At 40.9% G+C, this 26,456-nt stretch overlaps 1 protein-coding gene and 1 pseudogene across 4 annotated transcripts in view; one reads left to right on the forward strand and one right to left on the reverse strand.

Annotated features, from left to right (window-relative positions):
- Window positions 1-25,653, forward strand: part of DHX35 (DEAH-box helicase 35) — a 92,713-nt gene extending 67,060 nt beyond the window's left edge. For 3 of the 4 annotated variants that reach the window (XM_037811031.1, XM_037811034.1, XM_037811033.1), the window contains 8 exons: window positions 5,676-5,771; window positions 6,936-7,030; window positions 9,217-9,294; window positions 10,867-10,996; window positions 14,094-14,175; window positions 16,172-16,243; window positions 18,486-18,597; window positions 22,712-25,653. In XM_037811031.1, the coding sequence (XP_037666959.1) occupies window positions 5,676-5,771; window positions 6,936-7,030; window positions 9,217-9,294; window positions 10,867-10,996; window positions 14,094-14,175; window positions 16,172-16,243; window positions 18,486-18,597; window positions 22,712-22,756 (710 nt within the window). In that variant the 3' untranslated portion in view covers window positions 22,757-25,653. The remainder of the gene's footprint in view (window positions 1-5,675; window positions 5,772-6,935; window positions 7,031-9,216; window positions 9,295-10,866; window positions 10,997-14,093; window positions 14,176-16,171; window positions 16,244-18,485; window positions 18,598-22,711) is intronic. The other variant, XM_037811032.1, reaches the window with a different exon arrangement.
- On the reverse strand, window positions 2,782-3,508 carry LOC119515955 (annotated as a pseudogene).
- Window positions 25,654-26,456: the final 803 nt, after the last annotated feature.

The following is a 26,456-nucleotide window of genomic DNA, read 5'->3' on the forward strand; positions in this document are numbered from 1 at the left end:
TATATGAAGTCCTATTATGACAATTAATTTATAAAGCATGCTAGGACATCAAAAGCTATCAATAGCCATCACCAGGGACACACTCTTGAGACATCCAGATCAGTGATTCCCTACCATATGTCAGATGTGACCTCCTCAGACCTTTTTCTCTGTTCCTCCACCTGACCTTGGTCACTGTGGCTCAGTGTTTCTATACCCAATTCCCCTCCATTTCATTCCTGTAGATTGGGTAGATTATCAGCCTGCAGTATTTTTTTGGGCAAGGAAACACCATGTTATAGAGGAATCTCTATTTTCTCGTGATTTGAAAATGTGGTATTTACCTTAAGATAGAGAAAATTGCCTTCACCTCTCCAGGAAGTATATATCTTCTGTAAATGTTGCCCCAAAGGAATATAATATCCAGTTTGGTATTTAGTGGAGGTTTTGTCCTTTGAGGCTAATTTTTAGTTTTACTCTTTTTACTTTTAAACAGCTTTGAGAAACAGTTCACATATCATACAATTCACCTACTTAATGTTTACAATTTAATGGATTTTAGTCTATTCACAGGATTGTACAGCCATCACTACAATCTGATTTTAGAACATTTTTGTCACCCAAAAAAAAAACCCCATACCCATTAGCAGTCACCCCCCATTCCCTGTCTCCCTGTCCCCCCCAGCTCTAGGTAACCACTAATCCATAGATTTGCTTATTTTAGACATTTCATATAAATGGAATCATCCAATGTGTGGTCTTTTGTGACTGATTTCTTCCATGACGTTTTCAAAATTCATCCATGTTGTAACGTATCAACATTTCATTCCTTTTTATTGCTGAATATTTCATAGTATGGATGTACCACACTCCCCCCGATCATAAATTTTTATTGAATATTTGCAGTGTGCTAGGCACAATAGAACATACAGAATACATTGTCCCTGCTCTTGAGGAGCTTACATTCTAAAAAGGTATTTTTGTTTGGTGTTTTCTGCAGGGTACTGAGGAAATAGTGTATAGGGTGAGCTTTGGGTATAACTTAGCCTCATCATTATTTAGAGAATAGAAGAAGAAGAGAGATTTAAAGGCAGATGATGACACACCATTTAAGAGAGGTAGGGCTTAAAGGGCGATAAACACAATTTCATCAACTAAGGAGAGATTTGCTGCAGTGAATAGGGTGAGGGAAATAGTTCGTGAGATGCAAGCAAAGGAAGTAATGTAGTATCTTAGACACTGAGTAGAGTCAGAAAGATCTTGCATCCTCTTTCCAAGTTCACAGCCACCGAGTAGGAATGGTTGGTGACAAGACAGAGGAAAGCTAAAAAAAGAAGGTAATCCTGACAAATAGAAAGAATAAAGGATCAAAATTGAAGGCAAGCTACAAGAGTATCAAGAAATTCTTAAAAACCAAAGTGGAAGCACAAAACTTAGTTAATGCTACCCTACATCATGGCAGGCCAAGAACATTGTGACTTGTGGCTTCCTGAGTTAGAAAATGCGATATACCAGAAATTTAAATGGAATGCATTACTTTTATCCAGTTGACACCCCCTCTGCCCCAAATAGAAATTGATTTTTGGGGGGAGGGGTGAAGGAGGGAGTGAAAGGAGAATGGGACATGGTTGAAGACAGTAGTTACATGAGTAGATTATTTGTCGTTGTGATAAACTTTGTATTTAACCTTGGTAAAAGCCCATTAGCTGCCAAAAGGGAATAAGGAATAAATTTCCAAAAATGTGCCGTTTCTTTTAGAGGCATTTCAGAACCAAAAGACTAATTTACATGAAAAGCAGTAGAGAAAGTAGTTTAAAAGCCCATTCATAAAACTTTTATTCCGCTTACATCACTTTAATATGTGTGTTCTTAACAGTTATGGTTGGATTGTTCATGAAAATTTCATAAGGCATTAAACAAAGCTAGCCATCTATTTTTAACTATTTTTACACCATGGGAATGCTAGGCAAGAATCAAAAAAAAAAAAAAAAAATCACAAAAGCAAAAAACCTAAAAAATAAGTTATAAATATATGGGGTTTTTGTTTTGCTGCTGTGCTTGATATATGTGAAATAATGGATATCAAGCAATTCATTTTTACTGCATTGCTACCTGTACATTTGATCTTAGGTTGCCTAAAACATTTAAATGAAATAAAATGAGTGTAGCGATAAAAACAAACAGCAGGTAACTTTACAAATCATGGAATGTGAACCACTTCTGCCCTTCTCCAGGATAAATTGGATCACAACTTTGTCTAAAGGAACACTTCTGCAGCTGTAGTCCAAGGTGTGCACGTTGCGATTGTGTATTCCACAGATACACATGGTTGACGTGAGATGCATGGGATATCTTTTCTACTGCAGCCTTGAAAGTGCACCAAACCTTAAAGGACCCACAATACTACCCTTAGTGACTGGAACTAATGATCCCTTTTACCCTCCACCAGGACAAACCAATATGTAGGCAGTTTTCTTTGCTTAGACATGGAAGCAGTTTTAACACTGGCCCTTCTGAAGCCACAGTGTACCAAAAGTGCTAAGCCAGACATTTATAACTTGTATAAAAGTTCCACATCCCCATATTGGCCACCTCAAGATGAAAACAGATAACTCTAAATATTAACTGGGTCTACTCTCCTAATATTAAACATAAAAACTACATGAGAAATAAAGATACTCAAATAGAAGTAACATAAATGTGTCATTAATTGTAAACAAAAAACATTTGTTGGTCAGCATTGATAACAGATGGTCTGCTGTGTAAATTTTAGTATGAGGCAGACAAACTTTGGAAGGCCCATTAATTTTCCCTTTTTTCTTTTGCTTCATCTCCTTGGGTATCTGATGTCCACAATGTCAAGTTGTCTCTTATTAATTGCATTATTAGTGTGTTGTCTTTGTATGACTCTTCACTTAACGTATCATGTTCAGCATTGGCTTCATCAAAAGCTGTCTTTGATGAAGCAGACTTTCTCTGGGGAGTTCAGAATCTCATAACAGAACCCAGAAAAGTTAAGGGCTAGACCCAATCTGATAGGATGCATTGGTTGCATTTCATTTTTGCTAATTTCAGACGCTTCTTGGTGTGCTTATTGTGACTAATCCACAGTTTCTTTTTGTCATCGCCAGCAGCAACCTCAGCCAAGTAACAATAGTAGTCTCCTTTCGTTTTCAAATAGAAGACTTGGCTCTCTGGTTGTGAGGCACTGGGGATCAAGAACTTTTCCAAAAGAGAGAGTACATCATAGCAGATATTTCTTAGCTCAGTCTCAGTTTTCTCTCAGTATCCTCGTGCCATGTGCTGTTTTTTCTCAGTACCTTCTGTCTTTTGCCCAATCATTGAGATGACCCTCCAAGATGACCTGTGAGCTCCTACATTTTTATAAGCAACTGAGAGAAGATTCCTCTCCTCACTGGGTAGTTCAGCTCTTTTCTCAGTTACAAGACTTCATGAAGGCTGCCATGTCATCATATCACTCAGCTCGCTTGACCAGTTTGGCCTTCTGCACCAGCTCATTTTTATCCATGATCGGATGTTCTGTGTCCAGAGAAGGTGGTGGCGGATGGATGGGGCTCAGCAGTCTCTTGATATACCACATTTTGTTTATCCACTCAATTGATAGAAATTTGGGTTGCTTCCATTTTTGGTCTATTATGAATAGTGCTGTTAAAAATATTTATGTACAGTTTTTGGGTAGATAGTCTTACCAACAACGTGTGAGGGCTCCAGTTTCTCTACATCCTTGCCTATACTTGTTATTGTCTGACTTTTTGATTATAGCCATTCTAGTGGGTGTGAAGTGGTATTTTGTGGTTTTGATTTGCATTTCTCTGATGACTACTGGCTTTGAGCAACTTTTTCATTTGCTTATTGGTTATTTGTATATCTTCTTTGGAGAAAAATTTCCAATCCTTTATCCATTTGTTACTTGAGTTATTTGTCTTTTTATTTTTGAGTTACAGGGTTTTTTAAAAATATATTCTGGCTTCTTATCAGATATGTGATTTGCATATATTTGCTCCCTTGGGTTGGCTTTTCACTTTCTTGACTATATTTGTAGCAGAAAAGTTTTAAGTTTTGATGAAGTCCAATGTATCTTTTTCTTTTGTTCATGTGCTTTTCTTGTTGTATCTAAGAAACTGTTTCTTAAACTCAATGTCATGAAGACCTAGGTTTTCTTGGAAGACTCTTGTAGTTTTAGCACTTATGTTTAGGTATTTCATCCATTTTTTGTCTGTTGTGAAGTAAGGGTCCATCTTCATTCTTTTGCGTGTGGCTCTCCAGTTGACCCAGCACCATTTGTTGTAAGACTATTCTTTTCTTCACTGAATTGTCTTGACAGCCTTGTTGTTGTGTGTGAGTTTTGATATGGGAAAAAACTGATCACTTTCCTTTAAAATATTTGCCATGTTCTTAAGCATGATTTCTAAATTTACCTTACTAGGGCCTGAAGGACAACTAAGGGCTTAGAGACAACCAAATTTCATTTCTATAGCCAGAACAGTACTGGAGTTTTTCTGGCCATAGTTTATCTTTTCAGATTTTCCCAGAATTCTAGATTGTTCTTTGTTCATATTGGAAATTGGGACTTCTCTGTCATCTGACACCTAGACTGGAAACCAACGTCCAGACTCATTTTTATCTAAAATGGAATAATAATGCCTACCTCTCATTGCTGTTAAAGAATTAATTTAGATAATGAGTATTGAGTCACTATACTGGAAACATGTATGAATATTGTTAATGTTACTTTAATAAGCAATGGAAACAGACTTTATTCCATGCATTTCTTCTGTTTCTTAACTCTTTGCAGTTTATTGGGGGTCCTTTTTTGGGGGGAGGTCTTCTGGTATTTTGATTTTCATATAGAAGTTTTTGAAATATTTAAGAGCTGGTCCTCTACTTTAAAGGTAAGCAGCCAGATTAAACAGGATTTAGAAGATTGTTAAACAGATCAAAGTGATTTAAAAGGCTTCAACTGGGGCTACATAAGGTCATTCCAGAGTGAGTGTGTTGGAAAAGGCTTCTATCTCGTGTTCATTCTCAAGCATATAACAGGAACTTGAATGCAAGGTTTCATGGGATAATCTGTAATGAGGATGAGAGAATGTTGGCTGCATAGGAGTTCTTCATTTGAATTGATTTTCCTCCAATCATATGGAATGAAATTTAAAATATTTTCTATTTCCTTATTGCCCTAAATAAACTGGAAAAGGTAGAGGGAAACACCTAACTTTAATCTAGTTTCAAGCTGATTTTAGAGATGATCATATGGGAGCAGAAGAGAAATGGCCTTTTCTTTTTTACTCTGAACTTGGCAATACCTTTTTTTAATACATTTTTAAATTGTGAACTTTAACATCTATATATGACAGTGATAACTTTCAAAGTGTTATTTAACAAGTAGTTAGCAAGCAAATTGCTAATGTTGCACAATGTTGATTAATAGTGGTGACAGCGGCCATTTCCTTAAAATCGAGTCCTTGAAGCTGTTAGAAGTCTCTGTCTTTAAAAATTGAGTATTCAAGAGCTCAGTGGAGATCTGGTACTCCAATGTCAAAATCGCATTTGGGAGTGCATGAATCATCTTTTGGATTCATTTTTTAGCATATATCATGTTCTCTCAACAACTGTGTATCTTCTTCCAACACAGTGGCACATGCCTCTGTTTCTTAGTTTTGTTCTTATGACAGGTCTGGACAAAGACTGTCGCCTAACTGAACCTCTTGGCATGAGAATAGCAGAGTTTCCTTTGAATCCCATGTTTGCAAAAATGCTACTTGAATCAGGTGAGTGGAGACCGACAGCTCTCATGGATTTTATTTTATTGTCAGAGGAGGTAGTTCCCTGAATTCTGTGCCTCCTGGGTAAGAGGGTGCAACATGTTTAGAGTAGTGAAGGAGTTTTCATCTAAGGCTGCCCGGTTTGCAGAGTGTTGCTAACTTGTGATTCAATGTCAGTCACCATTAATTCAGCAAACACTTTTGCTTGTTTCCTGTGGGCCTAGCACTGACACCTTCAGATTTTTGTGAGGATAGAAGTTAAGGGATATAAGCATATAACTTGGAGAGCTCATATTTAGAAGTCAGAATCATCTAGTGAGTATACCTTGCTTTTTTCTTCCCCGGAAGGTATTATTATTATTATTATTATTATTGGCTTTTGTCTAACTTTTACATCAACTGGCAGTCTACAAAGATGTATTTCAGACCAAGCACAGAGAAAAGTAGCTATAATTGTGTTTTGGAACAATGAAATACCTTTAGCCTTACACTGAGAAACAGGATTCTACGTGTGGGGTTGGAGGACTGTATCATTCTTGAGGGGGAGGATACTGTGGGGAAATAGGTGGGCAGTGTGGTTTGCTCCGGCTGCCTGATGTCCTGGAGTGCTGATTGCTGCAGATTCTGTTCACAGGAGCTGGCAGCCAGCAGCCCACCAGGTGCTTCCCTGGTCTAGTATTGCATGCCTCCAGGGGCTCTCCAGGCGAGTTGTGCCCTGTTGGGAGGGAGGCCACTTCATAGAGGGTCCAGGAGCAGAGTTGCAGCAGAAGGGACACAACCCACATAATCCTTGACCTCCCTTCCGTCTCAGGCTTCCTGCCTTGATTCTAAATCTCTACATAAGAGAGCAGGGAGTGGTGTGGCACTGACCTGCCCTTAGAAGTGAGGTCAGTCTGGGCTCCATCTGGGCTTACAGCTAGAGTCCCTCAATTTCACATCTGCAAGGGTGGAACAGTGGCTCTGCAGAGTCCTTCAAGGCTTCCATTTGTGTGGGCCGCATATAGGACATTCCATATGGTAGGATGGAGTGTTTATGTATTATAAACTTAAAAATATACAGCGATCAATATATGATTTTACAGTGTGGTGCAAGGACAACTTTGGAAAATGTCTTTCACGCCTCTTTGACACATTGTATATTTGAAATCAAACATGCCCTTTGTTTTATAGGAAATTTTGGCTGTTCTCAGGAAATTCTGAGCATTGCGGCCATGATGCAGATCCAGAATATCTTTGTGATCCCCCCAAACCAGAAGTCTCAGGCAGTAAGTCCAACTTTCTCCCCAACCTATTCATACATGCCCTTTTACCTTGGGCTTTTCTTGTTAAAACTATACCCAGGAACTGCTGAGGAGAGAAGTGCAGCTCACATTTTGAGTGTTTTATGTTGTGCCTGATATTGTGCCAAGCATTTTATGTGCATCATTTTGTTTTATTTTCACCATAAACCTGGGAGATAGATACAGTTTTAATCATTCTTAGAGATGGAGGCACAGGACAGGTAGGTAGCTCCCTTATGGTTGCTCAGCCAGGATTGTCAGAGTTGGCTTTCACAGATCACAGCCCCAAATCTTAATCATTGCTCTACTGTCTTCCAGTTTCCCTTAAGGGAAATTGTCATTCAGGCTGCTCTGGTAGAAACCTTGGTGGGTACAATCGTGCCCCGAGGAGTAGGGCATGTGGGCACAGCAGGCTGATGTGAGGCAAACCCTGCCTTGTGGTAGTGCTGGAGGGGGGCATTCCAAGCCAAGCAGGTGACAGGACCCCTCTGAAGGTCCACGCATCAGTGATCACTAAGAGTGGAGGGTGGAAAGACTGAGAAGGAGCAAGTTAAAATATTGAAGACTAGGTACTCTGGTACACTGACAGCAGTAGGTCAAAAAAGAGTTCAAAGTTGGTTCCTATTTGAAAAGTTGGAGAACTGACAGCCTTGCTCACTGAGGGGCTGAATTTTTGTGAATAGTAGGGAGGAGAGAAACTTTTTCATGAGTGTCATCTTCCCAGACAGTTGTATAGTTGTGTAACTATACATTACAAAGTTACCTTGTTTCTGTGTCCAGATGACTATGTCTGTTTTCTCTCGTTTTTTTAAAAACCCTACCTCAAGACATTTTAAAGATGAGAAATTTATTTTAAAGAAGAGAAGAGTTCTGGCCACTCTTCCTAAAATTGCAGCGTACCCCTCCCCACCCCCATTCCCTGATTTTTTTCCCCCTCCTCTAGCACTACTGACCACCTAATATACCATATATTTTGCCTTTTTTTTTTTCAGTCTTTTCTAACGTCTTTCTTCCACCATTGTATTATCCCTAGAATCCTAGAACGGTGATTGGTCTATAGTAATTTCTCAGTAAATATCTGAATGAATGAACGAAAGTAAGGGAGGAAGGAAGGAAAGTTATTTGATTATTTGGTGCAAGGAGAAAATTCTGAAGTTATTATATTTATTTGTCTGCTTGTATATCTATAGTGTGTATCCTGCCCCCGTGGGTGCAGATGGCATTGCCCAGGGTCTTTTTATTTTTATTGTGGTAAAGTAGAATATAAAAATCATTTTACTATTAAGTATACAATTCTCTGACATTAGTGCATTGACAATGCTGGGAAACTTTCCCCCACTGTCTATTTCCAGAACATTTTCATCATCCCAAACAGAAACTCGTACCCATTAAAGCAGTAACTCCCATGCCCCCCACCCCCACCCCCAGCTTCCAGTAACCACTATTCTGCTTTCTGTCTCTAATTTGCTTATTATAAATATTTCATATAAAAGAAATCATACAAAATTTGTCCTTTTGTCTCTGGCTTATTTCACTTTACATGATGTCTTTCAGGTTCAGCCATGTTGTAAGTATGCTCCAGCACTTCATTACTTTTTACGGCTGATTAACATTTTGTTGTATGTACAGACAACATTTTGTTTATCCATTCATCTGTTGGTGGATACTTGCTGCTTCTACCTTTTGGTTAAAATTGCCCAGGATCTCATAGAAAGAACAGTTCAGGGATGGTGTCTGAAAGAGTTGCATAGTTAGGGGCACCCTAGGAATATTGAGGGTCTACAATGTGCCAGAGTCAAGCCTGCCTTCCTGGAATGTACATTGTATAGGTGGCTGGGAGGAGTTCTTCTGAAAGAGATGATGTCAGCTGGGCAGAGGAGAGAGAACACTAACATTATCTAATATTTGTGCTGGTTACTTATAAAAAATGTCTTAAACCCAGAGCAATCTTAACAGAGAGGTTTAATTTCCTGATTTTAGAGATTAGGAAACTGAGGCTAGGAAAGGCTAAATAACCAATTTTAGATCTTTCAGGAAAGAACAGAGCTAGAATGGGGTGAACCAGGTATTTCTGACTCCACAACTCATGCATTATTCATCACAGAATATTTCCTCTTGCTGCAAGAGGCCCCAGAGGAACCATCTTCTCAATGTTGGTTTATTCTTTCCAGATTCGAGGGCACCGAAAATTTGCTGTGGAGGAGGGTGATCACCTCACAATGCTCAATGTGTTTGAAGCATTTATCAAAGTAAGGACACCTACATCTCAGCATCCTCTCCATGTACCCACACACTTGAGAATCTAGAATCCCAGAATTTCAGTTCATACAAGAATGGCCAGGAGACTCCCTCATTTTCCTATTAGATTTATTGCCATTACTTCTATTCTAATATGTGAGTTGGGCCTCTTCCCTGCGTTTCTGATGTAGTATTTCCTGGAAGAACATAGGAACTGTGTATGGCTTTTCATTGCATAGAGCCATGGCCTGCTAGCAGCAGGCTAGCTACTAGTATTCCACAGCATGCTCTCTCCTGTGTCTTGCATTCCATCCAGTGTTGGACAGAAAGACAACATTTGAATAGAAAGTTCTGTTATATCTTCTGCCAAATAATTGAGGCTGAGAGTTGTAGTCTTGGGTTGAAACTTCAGAGCTGTCTGTATGAGTTTGAGGCTTCACTTAGTCACTGCTCCTACCAGTTACCAGACCACCTGTGCGGAGATAATTAGGCGAAGGTCCATGTAGGTTCACGCACCTTACCCATGTTTAGCTATAGATGATGCTCATTTTCATTATTCTTAATATGCTAGAGAAGTACAAGCAAGTAATACAGCTCAAAGTTCTCACTAAAGATTGTTAAAAAGAGAGATCTGAGACTGAAAATGAAGGAGAAAAAAACTTTTGATGAGAGGATAGAGTATGAGGGGGAAAATAACATAATTCCAGGTTTTCGGTGTGTTGTATCCATTTCTTTTTTTCTTTTTTTTTTAATAATTCAGTTTGTATCCATTTCTTATATACTTTTTTAGAAGAGGAGAAATATTAAATTTGTTTTACCAGGGATTTGAGGAAGATTGTTCAGTTAATGAACTATGTTCAAAGAACACTTACCTCTATTCAGACTGGTGGGTTAAAATTCATTTGTACAAGCATGGTGTGCCCTCTATAATCTGCTACTTCTGCTACCAGTGGAATGTGGTTGTAGGTTTACAGGGCATCACTGAATTGTTTCCTTCTTGGTAAGTCCTCTGTGAATTTCATAATAGTAACCCTTTCCCCCTTGGTTTTAAAGTATAATTTCAGAAGTACACTCCCGCATCAATAATTTACTCTTAAGACATAATAGTCATACTTAAGAATTCAGAAAAATATTAAGCAGTATGGTGGAAAATCATACTTTGGGGGTAAATAATAGGGGATAAATAAATGCAAATTGTTTCTAAACTGGCATGTGTCAATGCTTGCTAGTAGTCTAATAAAGTGATTAACTCAAGCCCATCAAAAAAGAAAAGCTGATTTACAAAGGAAAGCTAGTGGTTCTTTCTAATAGTTCACTTCTCATGTAGGTGTTTAAGATTTGAAAACAACTTGGCTAGTCGTTACATTCTCATTTACCCTTTAGGGCACAGAGTATGATCTCACAGCCAGTCAGATGGTGATGTGTTGTTAAACATATGTTTTGAGAGATCTGTCCAGTTGTGAAGTTCTTGTTCCATTGAAACAGCCAACGGGGGAAGAGAAATTATTATCCTCATAGCAGTGCCTTTGTTGAGAACGTTTCTTTGTGCTTCTAACTCTCCCTCTATCTGGGCTGCTCTGTAGCACAACAAGAACTCTCAGTGGTGTCAGCAGCATTTCCTGAATTACAAGGGTCTTGTTAGAGCTGCCACAGTGAGAGAACAATTGAAAAAGCTTCTTGTCAAGTTTCAGGTGCCAAAGAAATCTAGTGAAGGTAAGAAGAAATAACCAATAACTTCCCTTTCTTTGCCGTGTTGAGTTGCATTCTTAAAGTTCTAGTGCTGGGATGGAGGCAGCACAGTGTGCTGGCCCTCAGCTTGGTTTTGCATTTTGAATGGCTTGCATTGCTGCAGGGTAAATACTTACATATCACAGCCTGTTTTTTCCAAGGAGGTCCATTTTTATTTCTGAGGGCTATTATCAGCATAAGAAATTTGATAGCCCCTGATAGCACTTTAAGAATTGTTAACATTCACTTCATTGCCTATTGTATAATTAATTTCCCCATGTAGGCTTTACTTTTAAGTGGGCAATATTTATAGCTATACATGTAAACTATATTTTATTTTCAAATACAAGTATTACTAAAGCAAGTGCTGTTTGCTTCGCCTAGGCAATCACATGAGGGTAAGACAAATCCTTTGTGAGACCTAGTGTCTGACCTTGAGAAGGGACAGCAATGACCATAATTGAGGACACACTAGGTTACACTGTGGCAGGCATTCTATACAAATATTCTCTCACTTAATCTCCCACTCTAGGAGGTGCAGGTGATAATATCCTTATTTTAACAGATGAATCAAAAAGAACTAGGGAGAAGTTAAGTACAGGACAGCACAGCTGGCAATCAGTAGAGCCAGATCTGTGGCTGAGAAGCCCATACTTTTGAGGAAGTGGCACTTCTGCCTGTTCTTTCAGCAGTCGTTTTTGAATGCCTACTATGTGCCAGGTACTCTGCCACACTCAATGCCACTAGTACTTGCTGATGTTTCTTGAAAGGCTTATAATAAGTCAGGCACTGTTCGAAGTGATTTCATCTATTATCTTCATTTAATGCTTACAACACCTCTGAAAAATAGGTGCTGTTGTTATCCTGATTTTATAGATGAGGAAAATGAGGGTAAGAGGCGAAGAGTAACTTGCTGGGGTCATAAAAGTGAGTGCATGGTGGAGGCAGAACTTGAACCCAGGCACTTTTATTCCAGAGCCTTATTTTGTCTTTAAGAGCAAGTGATCTTTAAAATAATAGTACAATTATAAAAATGTTCTTTCAACAGTTGTAACAAATGTACCACACTAATGCAAGGTATTTATAATAAGGTGGTATATCTGTATTTTATGCATGATTTTTCTGTACAACTTCTCTAATTAAAAGAAAGAATGAAGACGTGGTTCCTACTCTCAGGGATCTCACAGTGCAGTGAAGGGAGAAATTCATGCCAACAAACTACCAAGTTAAGGTTATCAGTTTCCTTAAAAGTTAAAATAGTAGACCCTTCAGTAATTGTGGAAGACCGCAATGGCAGATGTCAGAGGAATTCAGAGAACCGCAGGCCTCCAGATGGTGGTGGAATTGAGTTGAGCCTTTGAGGGCCTGTCAAAGTAGACCACAGGCCAAGAGCTTGCTAGATAAGGAGGTCTGTGGAGACAAATGCTTGGAGTGGGGAGCATATTAGTGCTTACCTAATATGTATTGCTCACAAGAGGGAGGAGTAGAAAATAAGTTTTCAAACCTGGGTGATTGGGCAATGCTGGAGTCATTGATGGAAACAGGAAGCTTGCGAGGGGCAGCTAACTGGGGAGAAGCCGACTGAGTACCTGGCTTCCAGCACCTGTCACGTAACAGGTAGATTACAGCCATATTTCTGCCTCAGGTTTCTCAACCTGTTTTTCATTATCAACCCTTCCCCCACAAGGAGAAAAATTACATTAAATGTAATTCTCCCTAACAAGAGAAATGAAATACTAGAGGAATATGATTTTGTTGGGTAGGGTTGGGCTCTGGAAGGCCACAAACTATTGTAATATGTAGATTTTTTTTTACACCCTCCCCCCCATCCCCAAGAACCAGTTCTCACCCACTTTGGAAGCAGTATCAACTCTGTTATGAATGATATTCTACCTGGAAATTTCTTAATGGGCAATTGGAGAGAAGGGACTGAACTTTGGCTCAGAAATCATGGTTAGAAATGTGGACTTGAGATTTATGAGCTCTGTGCTGAGGAGCAATAGAGAAAATCATGGATACTAAATAAATTACATGCAAATTTAAAACTTCTAGATGTTAAAAAAAATGCAAGTAGTGAAATATTTTCAGCAGACACAAGAAAGAAAAGATTAAAAATTTTACTGGAGAATCCTTTCATTTTACCTATTTAGAAAACTTGATAAATGGGCAAAAGATTGGAACAGAAAATTCACAGAAGTACAGATAGTAATCAAATGAATGTAAAATAAAAAAATGTTGTTGCCAAAGCATTGCTGGTAATAGTATAATCTATATTGAAAGTGGTATTCTTATACATTGTTGATGACTTTGTAAGTTGTACCACCTTTTGGGAAGTTCTTTGTGAACATACTGTGTTTTGTTGGACCTAAGACATCATCATTTGTAAGACACACAGTTATTTTATGTACCACTAAGAAAGAAAAAAATGCCTCCGATTTTAACTGTAAAATGTTACCCTGATTTTAGTGAGTTAAAATGTAAAAGGAAGAGCGAGTCTTAAAATTGATGAAATATGATATGTTATGAGCCATAAAAATGACTTCCTTTTGCACAGTAATTGGAATGTGTCCTGTGGACATCACTTAACTCATAGAAAAGCTTTATTCATTCAAGATGTTTACTGTAGCAATATAGATACCAACTAAAATTCAACATTTGAAAATTTTGAAGAATTACATATGGTAGCTTACAATCGCAGAAATAATGCTGTAGTGTAGGGTCCTGGTTTGTGTCTTATGGAAGGAACATCGTTCCCACGGGATGCTGCAAAGTTGTTCTGAGGTCCTTGGGTGGTCTGGAGTAGCTCCTAAGTTCTGGTGTCCAGCCTTGGTCCATTCATCGGTGGCCTAAAGCTAGGCTTGGGAGCCTATGCTAAAGGAATAATCCAGAATTGTTTCCTTTGGCCATCTTTGTGGGAGGGTGGGAATGTCCTTAGATGGTGCCAGGGCAGGCATCCAGCACTGGGAACCGTAGGACGGGGATGAGTTCAGGAGATGGTGCAAGGAGACTTGAAGCAGCTGGGGGTGGGCACACAGAGCACAGGGCAAGCGAGGGGCTCACCAATACTCTGTTACCTTTGTAGGTGATCCAGATCCAGTTCTGAGGTGCATTGTTTCAGGATTCTTTGCAAATGCAGCGAGGTTTCATTCTACCGGAAGTTATAGGTAACATACTTTGTGAAGTCATCGGTTACAGGAGAAATTTTTAAAATTACCCAAATCCCACAGAAAGCTGATGGTGCAGGGATAGTAGAGAAATTAAATTAATTATTTTTAACTTATACCATGACTACTTTCAAAATTGAATTGAGGTTAGCTACTTAGCTTTAAGGAAAATATTTTAATTTTCTGGAAACGGTTTCCAAATATTCAGCCCATCCACATTTTGCAGTAGATGTTTGAAGATAACAATTACAAGTCTAGAGGCTGGTCATACTTCAGTTCTAGAGAGAGAGAAATATGATTAGAAGAAGCCATTAAAGAGGATCTTCCCTAGAGAGGCTGCTTTTGCCATTAGGTGGCTCCTTATGTGTTTGGAGATCTCCAGACCCGATGTCCCATCATCTACCCCAGTACACTGTGGTCCCATCTGGTGTTTTAGGAGTTTGGCAAGTGTTTCCCAGCTATTACACGCCTCCTGCTATAATCGATCTCTTTCTTCCAGTTCATTTTCCAGGCATAGAAAACCGCTGATAATTGATGCCCTCCTAATAGCCCTTAGTATATTTGAATACAGTAAAAGCTAATCCTAGCCTTGCCTTTTCTCCAAACTAAATCATTCCAGTTCTTTGAATTGTTACTCTTGTGTGTTTCTTTGTCCCTTAGCTCATTTTAGTCTCATAACTTCACTGTAGGCTGTTTAAAGAATAATGACCATAATTGTCCTTTCTTCTAATAAGGGAACAATCAAAAGGCTTCCTCTCCAGCTCTTCTTTGAACTTCTTCCATATATTAATTTGTCATTAATTATTCCTCTCAGAGATATTAGAGTCCTGTTATCTTGAGGTCAGCCATGATACCCCTTGTCCTGGACGCTGGGCTTCTGTTAATGAGTCTGAAGTTGCAGTTGAGCTGTTTGGCAGCAGCTCTGTGCCACAGAGTACCCTAGTAGTCGACTGTTTGAACTTAAGTACAACACTTTACATTTGTCTCTAGTATGTTCTATTTGTTACTCCAGGCCAAGTATTCTAGCCTATCAATACCATGATTCTTGTTGCCCATCGTATGAACCTCCCCCCCCAACCCTGAGGTGTCCATGTTTGGGGCAACTCTTCCAGGTTGGAGGTGAGACTCGTCTGGAGAGGCCTGAGACCTTCTCCAGGGAGTATCATTGATTGTCATTCTGACTTGCCCCCCTCTCTTCAAGAGTATTTATTAGCAATTTCTGCTAGCACTTAAATACTTTCATCAGTGTCCTCAACAAAAATATGGGCTTATCAGACCCTTCAAGACAAAACTCGGTGTTAATGAGGTCACCACCACTTAGTAGGAGGGCTGGGTCACGGAACTGGCTGTAGTAGAGTGCCAGAGATGAACTCAGTCATGGTGCCCAGAGCTCATCCCCCCATGCACAGGGCCCCTGGCACCCACAGGAGCGCTCTATTAATGCTTGCTTGTGATCTGATCTCACCAATACTTGCGGGCTCTGTAAGTATATTTTTAATTAAATTGACACAAATCTTGAGTTAGAAGTTGAAATATTGTCACAAAGAAATTGGTAGTCAAATATTGAGCTTTCTATTTTTCCCTTTATTACCTCCCCCTATAGTCTTTAATCTCTATTATTTAACTTTGTTTAGTAGAAAAATTTTATAGAAGTAATCACATGTATTATTTCTGTCCTCAGGAAATTGTTTTGAAAGAGAACCTACAGAAGATAAACATTAATATAGGCAGACCATTATGTTTCTAGATGTAATTCCTAAATATCCACATATAGCTTTCCTTCTCTTCCCTTTTTCACATGATTTATTCTTGATTCCTGGGGTGGCGGTAGCGGAGAGGGTCAAGAAAGGGCAAAAAGAAGATGGAGAAAATAGTTTTGTTGGTGTGAAATACTGTCTGCATGCATGTTTTGGATAATATTAAAAACATGTCTGTGGGGAAGTTTTGCTTTAAGTATTTAAAATGTACTCAGGACAAAATTCTTCTATTTGTCAAGGACTATCCGTGATGACCATGAATTGCACATCCACCCTGCTTCGGTCCTCTATGCAGAGAAACCACCTCGCTGGTAAGCTGCCCTGCCACTTTTTAGGCTTGTAACTGCCTCTGAGGCAAGGCTAATTCTTGTTCCTCTCTGGGCCCACAGTGCCTGCTACTCGGTCTAGTGTGTGGTACATGTTTGTTGACTTTGTTATATGATGTTGTCTGTAGAATTTCTGCTCTCTCAAACATCTCATTAAGCAAACAGCAATACTCATCTACTCTCACCTGCTCAACAGACATTCATTTTCACCTACTGACTAGATGCACAGCCATGCGGAGATGAGTTGGGGTCTCAGCCCATGGGTAGCTCCTGGTTCTGAAGTAGAGGCAGAAGCCAATAGAGTTCAGTATGGAGGAGAAGGGCTTTGATAGAGGGGTGTATAAAGTGCTGTGGTTGGCACTTCAAGTGCCAGGGAGAGTCAGGGCTGATTTCATGTAGAGATAACATTTGATCGGGAAACAATTGTCCAGGCAGGAAAGAATGTGATACAGAATTAATTTCTTTTTTTTTTTAAAAAAAAAACCATGGAAACCTAAAAGAACCTCATGTCTTTGGGAAATGGGATCCATTGATGTGGCTGGAGCAGAGCTACTCACAGGGTGCCCTGTGAAATGGGGCCAGTCTGTAGCATTATGAAGAGATAAGCACAGAAGTTGAGTTGACATTTAGAAATGTTTATGGTAACTTGACAGGTTAAGTTTGTCTGCCCAATTTAATAAAGGAAAAATTGGGCTTGTATTTTGTATGTCTCTTTTTTTTCCCCCACTTCATTTTCCCAATAATTTGTTTATTGTGTTTTACAAAAATAATGATCTGCAGTGGATTGGAAATTTTAAAAACAGCAGTTGGTCCTTCACCACAGATAGATGGAGAAGCCCTGGAAAAGAGGATTAGGCATTTGTGGGGAAGGGGAGAGAACATGGTGGTTGATCAAATTAGAGGGCAAAAAGATCTGTTGTAAGATATTTTGCACCCCGTATCAGCAGTTTGCAAAGTATGGTCCCCAGATCTGCAGCATCACCATCACCTGCAACTTGTTAGAAATGCAGATTCTCAGGCCCTGCCCTACTGAGTCAGAAACTGGGGGGTGGGACCCAGCAGTCTGTTTTAATAAACCCTCCAGGTGATTTTGATGGGTATAGTTTGAAGTCCTAGTCCCTTAGCTAGTTTAGATCCAATGGAAGCCTCTGAGATGAAGTGTGACTTGGTTAAGTTCTGGGTCTCAGAAATGTTACCTGAAGGCAGTTAGTGTGCAGGATAAGCTGAAGAGAAAAGCCAAACTCCAGTTTTGGATTCTTTTTTTTAGGGTTTTCTGTCTTTGGAATGATTAAATTTAAGAGTTGCCTAAAAGGAAAAGGCTTTTCTTTTTCTGGCTTCATTCCCAATGAGTCCTGAAGGGCAAAGAAAGGATGGCAGAGGTAGAGCCAGTCCTAAAGCAAGCCATCCCATTCAGGTGGCGAAGGAAGTGTGCCTCCCTCCACTGCCTCTTTACGGAGGGCCCCTCCCTTTAACTGGGGTGACCCTTGTCTGCTGGATCTTGAGAGGTGGGCAGTGGCTGCGGGTCTGGTGTGTTGGTAACTGTGAGGGAATCCCTTAGTCAGTACTTCAGATATCTCAGAAGCTAATATTCTTACACCTGCTCCTTTCTTGTGCTCCAAGATCTGGGGATTTAAGAAGATTATCTTCTGACTCTTTGGTTGTCTATGACTTCAACCTCAGGCAAGGCTTTTTTTTTTTTTTTTTTTTTTTTAAAAGAAAAGAGATGTCATTTTATATAGCAAAAGATGAGTTTTGACAAATGTGCATGTCCATGTAACACACCCCAACTAAGATACAGAATATTTTCATCAGTCTAGAAAATTCCTTCCTTGAAAATTCCTCCTTACAGTCAATTCCCATTCTCTTTCAGAATCAGGCAAGCCTTTTACCTCTATTTCTGCATTTGCTAATAAAGTGATTAAGGCTGTGTTCAGAGTTTTGTAAATGCAGACTAAGGATTCAGAAAGGTCCTGTGCTGATAACAGATATTCTCGAACTATGTATGACTTGGAGTCTCATCTGTAAAATGGACACACTGTTACTCACCACTCCGGGTCAGGAGGCTTGAGTGAGCAACGTAAATACATTTGCTTAGTGTAGTGCCTGTGGCACACAGAATAGATATGCATTAAAGGTTAAGGGAATAAAAAAACCTTATCTCTAATTGTGGTTCTGGACTCATAATATTAGAGATAAGAAATTACTTCACAATTCTTTATTATTTCAGGGTTATCTACAATGAAGTTATACAGACCTCCAAGTATTATATGAGAGATGTGACTGCTATTGAATCTGCTTGGCTGTTGGAGCTGGCTCCACACTTCTATCAACAAGGAACGGTAGGGATAAGCCCTAAACTGTTATCTGCCTCTTCATATTTTAAAATATACATTTATTCTCCAATTTAATGCCCTAAATGGGCTCCCCCTGTCCCCAGTAGGGCTTATGATGAAAAGGCAATTATCATATTCCCAAAACATTCTGGGTAAATGCGCTATATCGTTACCTTCATAGTGAAACCTGGCTGCTTGAAGATTTTTTTCCTTTGTCTTTGGTTTTTCAGCAATTTTGACTATGCTTTTCTTTGTGTTTAACCTTCTTGGTATTCTCTGAGTGTATGGATCTGTGAGCTGATATTGTTCATCATACTTGGGAAATTTGGGACCATTATTTTTTCAAGTATTTTTTCTGTTTTATTATCGCTATATCTGCTTTCCTCCTGGAACTTGACATGTATGGTAGATCACTTGATAGTGTTCCACATGGCATTGAGGCTCTGATCATTTTTTTCCCTGTGCTTCATCAGTTTGGATAGTTTCTCTTGACCTGTTTTCAATGTCACTTCTACAGTGTCTATTCTGCTGTTAAGTCCGTCCAGAGCACTTTTCATCCCAGATACTGTATTTTTACACTCTAACATTTCTATTTGCTTATTTAATTTCCGTTTCTCTGTTTAGATTTTTCATATGTTCACTCATTACATCCATCTTTTTCTTTAAATTTTTGAATGTATTTGTAATATCTGTTTTAAAGGGTTTGTATACTAATTTAACATCTCTGTCATCTCTGGTCTATTTTATCTTTTCACTGTTTTCCTCCTTGTTATGGGTCACATTTTTTTGCTTCTCATGTGAAGTAACTTTTTGTTGTATGCTGGACATTGTAGATGCTCTGTTGTTGAGTCTGGATTCTGTAGGCTTTTCTTCAAAGAATGTTGAGTTTTTTTCTGAGAGTTAATTAACTAGCAAATCAATTTGATTCCGTTGAGGCTTGATTTTAATCTTTAATAGGGCATGTCTAAAGTAGTCCTACTCTTAAGCCATGGTCTTTTGATGTCTCAGCTAAATGTCTAGGATGTTCAGAGAAGTCTATGGACTCTGCCTGGTCAGAACTCCTGTGTCTCCCAGCACTGTACACAAACTCCCAGAATCTCCATGCAGCTTACAGCAACCCAGTAACTATTTTCTGCCAGCCCTATGGAATCTTGTGCAGTTAGGTATTCACCAAAAGACTTAAAAGAGTAGCCCTATGCAGATTTCCAGACCCCTTTCCTTTCTGAAACTCTGTCTTGCAAATTCCAGTTGCCTCAGCAGCCCTGGACTCTGATTTCTGTTTCTCTTTCCTGCCATGTTATTGTTCTCTGTTTAGGCTTCACTTCCTTGTGCCAAGGATTGGAAGCGCTGATATGCATGTGGAGCTCAGCCCTGTACTCTCTGTCCAATGCCTGAAAACAGTTCCTTTGGATATTTTGTCTAGATTTCTACAGCAGAAGGGAAATCTAAGACCTGTTACTACATCAGGGCTAGAACTGGACTGCCCAGTGTTTTCAAACCACTGAATTGGTTACTGCATTTAAAAATTGGGAGATTTCACATCAAATATGGATTTCTGGAATGTCTTGAAAGCAATGTTAAATCTAGTGACTCAGTGGGGGCTGAGGAATGGCTACCTGCTATGAATGACACCATCCAGTGCCCCAGTCCAGCCTCACTTGTTTATTTCTCTTACTCAACCCCTGGAGACATTTGAGTTTGTGACCCTGTAAACGCAAAGATTTTCTCATCCCTCCCACCTCTGGAAATGTCAAGGGAAATTGTCCATTTTAAATCTTATAATGTTTAAATTTTAATCAAACAACATATTTCATACTTATATAGTTCTTCACAAATCCTAGTTCATCACAAACCCTAATATAGATATTTCATCTAGAATGAGATCTGCTGGGACTGATAAATTCAGAGTGTACTGTGTCTGCTGTATTGGGTTGATAAGAATAAACCTATAGTGAAAGAAGATCTTTTCCCTCAAAATCTCTCAAATGGAAAGCAGCAGACTTCAGAAATCCAAGAGAAGTAATTAGAAATGCAAACTAGAAGTTGAGAGAAAAATGGCGCTGTTGTTAAAAGTAGTAAGATGCAAGCAGTTGGAGAAGGATAAACCTGAAGTTGTCTAGGCTTCACTTAGAATCCTAGAGATCAGAATTAGCCTAGAAACTGAGTCACTTTTCCCTTTCTCAGCTGAAAATTACCATTTCTTTAGGTCACACCCACAAAGTTAAAGAGCAAATAGCTTCAAAAGTTTGAAGAAAATGACAAGCCCAAATTTCCACATTTGCCTTTTCTCTCTGAATATCTGCTTTTCAGCCCATCATCTCCACTCTCATCACTGCCTGCGATCAAACTATATTTAGAGAGGCTGTGACCTTTTGAAATTACCTTGTTCAACAACCTTACTGAATAGACAAAAGTACTGAGACAGCCGGAGAAACCTGGCCTCTCCTCAACTTAATAGTCAGTTCAAAGGCACTTCTAATATTAACTTGTCCAAAGAGATTGATTTGCTCTAAGAACTCTCCAGATCTCAGGGGCTGCCCATGTATGGTCGATGTTCCTTTGTTGAACACAGCATAGCCCCTTGCAACCACCCATAGCCTGTGTATCACCCCAGCTCTGTTCCTGGCACCTGTGGTGACTTTCCATCACTTGTTTTTTCAGGGCTTTGCTCTTACCCTGTAAGGAGGCCTGAACTGGTTCAGAGTCAACTTTATTTATATTCAACATTCTTCTCATAAACCAGCCCCCAAAATGGTCCCCTAGGCATGATGATGTCATCTCCCATTCCCAAGCTAATGCTGTGGATGTCTGACATTAGTCGTGAGGGTCTCATCAGGTTAAGTGCAGTGGGGAAGGAGTTCAGAGAAATTCAGCAGGACCCACAGCTGGGGTGGTGGGGTGTAGAACAGGGGTGACCTATTAAGAGATTTGCCTTCCAGTCCTTTACTTTTTTTTTTTCCTATTTCTTGGTGATATCTTTGCAATCTAGGGAAAATCCTCTTCACTGGGGCCTTAGCGAGATCCTATACTGGTCCTCTTTTGGACATAAGTGGATATTCTGAATTCTTGCAGCTCATTTAGACCTGTCTGTTCACTTAGTCTTCTCTCAGGTTGTACTTGGTGGTGCACCCTGCATTCTTGCAGGACCTACAGTTCTGTCAGCCACGGTGACTGGTGTCTTGAGGCCAAGTGGGTGTGCTAAGAAATGGGGTTTGAGCACTGAGCACGCTGGGCAACAGAGGCCTGCTCTGCTGGCAGTTGGGGTGGGGTGGGGGGGGCAAGAATTCCTCAGGTGGTGATCCTACCGTGTGTTAGGGCAGCACACCTGAGGTAGCGCTCGGTTATTTGCTTATGATTATCAGTGAGGTGTCAAGGATCCTCAATTTATTAAAAGCTTACACTCACACACTCTGCATCCAAAGCATATTTCAGGATTTCTTGCACTTTTGTCATTTCCTTAGATTCTAAATATTTTTATCCCTCAACCTCTATGATCTGATGCCCATGGTTATAGTGCTGTGTGCCTCATATGTTATTTCTACTGCTAGAGAGTGACATTTTGGAAAGAATACTGTCCCTGGGAGGCATCCTTTTCCTGTCTGTCTTCCCATCTGGTCTGTGCATTGCAGGTAGGGGTCTCTAGCCTTGAGCCCTGGTACCTGGCGTGCTGAGTTGCTTGGTAAATTGATCTCATGGTTCCTAGGGAGAGGATGCCCTTGCCTTCATTCTCAGGAACTTCTTGGGGTAATCCTCGAGCCAGAGCCCAGTCCCCTGAGCATGGATTTGGCTGCAGTGCCGTCCTGTAGGCCAGGCAGCAGGAGATTGATCATTGGCTCTAACTGAATATCTCTTACTGAAAGCTTCCTGTAGAGCCCTGTGTGACTGGGCTCAGGCAGGGTGGGCTGTACCTTGGCTGCTATCTAATTCCTTAAGGCCTGCTTCCTTGATCCTGGGGCTTTTTTTTTTTTTTTCCAGGCTACATCCTGAGGGGCACAACGTTTATTGAGAAGGTGTGGAACAAATGAAAGAGTTGTATTTGGTTGTTTCTATGTGGATTATGTCGAAGTCTTGTTTATTTGTATAACAAACTCCAAGTATGATGTTTTCTCTTCTCTTGCAGCACCTGTCCCTGAAAGCTAAAAGGGCTAAGGTCCAGGACCAGTGAGCGGAGCTCAGCCGCAGCTGGCAGGTGCCCTCTCCTCCATGCCGCTGCCCACCTGGCCCAGGTGGGGCTGAGCCTGCATCAGCTCATATGGACCCTTCAGCTGTTCTGAAGTGGCCGCAGCGCATTCCTTAGCCTCTTCCTCCCCATGCCCCTCAGCATTTGCAGTCCTGCTGGGATCCAGGAGGAGTCTGTGCATGGGCAGGCATTAGGCTGCACTGCACCAGGTGGAGTGGGACTGGCAGGCCGTGCTCCTTGGCTGACTGAGCACGTTCGCTGACCCAGCCTGCCACTTCAGACAGGTACCCGATCCTGGCGCACTTTATGGGAACAGGGAGGAAAGTTATCTGCTGAAGGCCAAAGCACCTTGTGAGGTGGACAGAGGATTTCCTGGGCTGGCTTTCCCTGCAGGGCCATGGCTCTGGTGACCATGAGGCATCTTGCCAGCTGTGAACATTGTGTATCTGTGAAGGGAGGAGACCTTGGACATGCTGGGGGCACCAAAGGGAGTGTCTGGCTGGCACAGGGGCTCTCAAACCTTGCACCTTCTGTTTTTCCTCTTCCCATGTCCCTGTTTATCAGTGGCCAGGATATTTGCAGGGGACCAGTGATCCACAGAGAAGGCTCATGTGCACTGTTCCTTGTTAGCAAATGGTTTGTGTATTTCACAAGTGGGCTTAGCTCTCTCTCATGGTACGACACTATGTTCTGGTGCCACTAGCTGAGCACTAGTGAAAATTTATCAGCTCAAACCCCATGGGGGACCTTCTTTAGCAGGAATTCACAACGGTTTAGAAGCTCTGAACTTCTGTAGCTCAGGAACATAACTGTTGCATATTTGTTGTTTATTTGCTGGGGTTCTTCCAAGAACACACGGGGTGGCTATTCCAGCAGGCACTGGTTTCATTGTTGCCCCAGGGCTTCTTTGCTGTGGAGATGTTTGCATTTCAACACAGTGACTATACAGATTTTTTTCCTCTTACTGCTTCAGTGGTATTCATTTTAAAAGCATATAGCTTAAAAATTTATTTTTGTACTGACATTAGTTTGGATGTGCCACTTTTGGCACCAAACATGTATGTCATTTTTATTTCCATTTTATAAACATGTAAATAATAGTGACATCTTATTAATAATAGTAAAACTTTATACCTAAAGTAAATGTGTTCCCTCCCATCTATGGCTCTTGTGGTCTGCATTTTAAGATGGTCCAGTTAATTGTTCTGCGTGGGGCCTGATGCTAACCAAGAAGACTGATGTGCATATAGCACCTTTTGGGGTCACACAACACAGGAAGCCTTATAAAGCAAGATCATGTGACAGAGTGCCCTCAAGACCTTAGCAGCAAACCATGGGAAGTGCTTTAATTGAAGCCCCAAAGAGGTGCTAGTTTTTGCTAGTTTCTAATTGGAATAATTATTTTTGAAGTCTGGTTTTAGGACTGGTGCTGGGCATTTAATAAGCTTCTGTTGGGGCAAAGAGGAAAAGGATGCAGAATCCCACACCTTCTGGGGTTTGAAACTAGAGATCCAAACAGATGGTCTGGAGGGAAGAAAACTGAAGTGAGCATGTTTAATCTAAGCCTTTGTCTTAGAGTGCCTGATCCAGAGCACATCATCCCCTGTACCACCTTTCAGCCACCCTCACCAGGGCAGGCCTGGGTTTTGTATCCTGTGGATGGAAACAGATCCTCAGCGCCAGAGACCTGCAACTGCAAAGTCCTTTGGAGGCAGTGGTGTCCTGCAGGCACGGAGAGGGGAGCTTTCTGCATTTGTGGCTTTCAAAGACCCTGCCAGTTGTCTCCCATAGCTGGTTTTCTGTGGTTAGACATTGCCATCACCAGGAGTCCCCTGGTTCAGCCAACCTGCGACCTCAGTGTTCCTCTTGGAACATTCCAGTTGGCAAGTGTTGGTTGAACACATGGCTTTGTGCACAGCACAGGGATGGCTGTGGAGATCCTTGGCGATGAGTGTATGGCCCAGGATGGAGGTAGGAAGACAAGAGTGACAGAGTGGTGAGAGGTTGCAGAGGCCAAATTGAATTGTCAGGCCAGGACAGCTTCCAAAAGAAGCTTCCCCCAAGGCACTCTTCCCCCAAGGACAGGTATTATTCTCATGTCCTGCTGCCTTGTCAGTCCCCTGCCAGCTGTGCTTTTCACCTTGGCCATGAATTCAGAGTCACAGTTCCCTAGCTCCATGGTCCTGTCAGTACAGCCTGCTACCTGACCTGCTCTCACTTTGTGGACTAGGTTTTGCCATTTGGTCTAGTTTTTCCTCTGAGCATTCTGTCCTTTTTCCAACTCTGTTTCCCAGGTCCTGGTGCTGACAGCTTATAGTCAGTCACTTCAGGGCCTGAGCGAGGACATTTGCTGCTGACCAGGTGGGTGATGGGTGGCATAAGGCTGAGGCTTCTCAGTCTGGCTGACCATGAGAACCCATTCTGGAACTGCTGGATCAGATCTCTGGGTGGTGGGACTGGGAATCTGAATTTTCAAGCCCCCGCGCTAGATGATTCTAGTGATGCGGTGGGCTAGGGAATCACTGGTTGAAGGAGACTGAGGAGTTGAAGACAAAGACATCAAGCCTGGGGAGGAAGGTGAGCCACCAGATGGGAGGCCAGGAAGAGCATCAGATTTGAGTGAAAGACAAATTTGGTTTTGCACAGCTTGTGCCCTGGCATGTACTGTAGATCCCAACCCAAGCCATTTGCCTTTTTCCCCAAAGCACCGTGACCGTGGTGGTAGAATTCAACTTCCGTCATTTCTTAGCAGTGGGCATCAATCTTGGCCTACGATAAGTTTCCAGATTCTTTAAAAATGAGGAACTATGTATAATAATGAGCATTTTGTAAGCCTTCAATTCTATATAAATAATCTTTCTTTAGTCTGAGCTTTTGGTGCTTAAATGTCCTTTTAGTAAATGATTGTGATTTTAAATGGAAGTTTTCTTTTTTTAATATTTTCCTTGGAAAAATGAAATGCTGATAATGCTACATCAGTCTTCCAATTAAAAAAGGAAAACAAAAACAGGCTGATGAAATCCCCACATCTGGGAACCACTGGGTTGTGGGCTAAGTGTGGGCCAGCTGGCAACAGTGGCACCAAGCATCGTAGCTCTGGGAAAATTTATCTTAATTGCCAAGCAGCTGGATTTCAAGTGACCTTTTGGAGCAGCTTGGGGGCGCTACCTGTCTTTATAGCTCACTGGAAGGATTGAAGTTAGCAGGTCTCAGCCCCCATATCTCTTACGTCATCTTAAGATCAGATGTTTTCCACCCTCCAGTGAGTCATCTGGATTTCTCTTCAACATTCCAACTTGTGATGAAAAAGGATGATGGATTTCCTGTCAATTTAATCAATTTGTTTTGAGCTACTAAGACTAGAAATAGCCGATCAAATCACTTGACAACAGCTGGCCACTTTGGGTGACTAGCTGGAGTTTGCACGGAGGTCTCCTGGTGAGGGTTTGTGTCCCCACAGGCACTGCTCCCTCCGGCAAGCAAAGATGATGTTCTGACATCTCTGGTGAATCACAGGGCTGTTATCTTGTGCACTGCCAAGTGGTATTGAACTTGCTTCAACAGTTTGTCTTCTTGCCTGCTTAAGTGGGGCCACAGATTCCCAATGCAACATTTTCCCCTGGCACTTTGACATAAGTGTACTCAACTCCCACATGTAAGTTCTCCAGGAGAGAAGGAACAAACC

This window comes from Choloepus didactylus, chromosome 19 (assembly GCF_015220235.1).
Source record: "Choloepus didactylus isolate mChoDid1 chromosome 19, mChoDid1.pri, whole genome shotgun sequence".
Classification (NCBI taxonomy): Eukaryota; Metazoa; Chordata; class Mammalia; order Pilosa; family Megalonychidae; genus Choloepus; species Choloepus didactylus.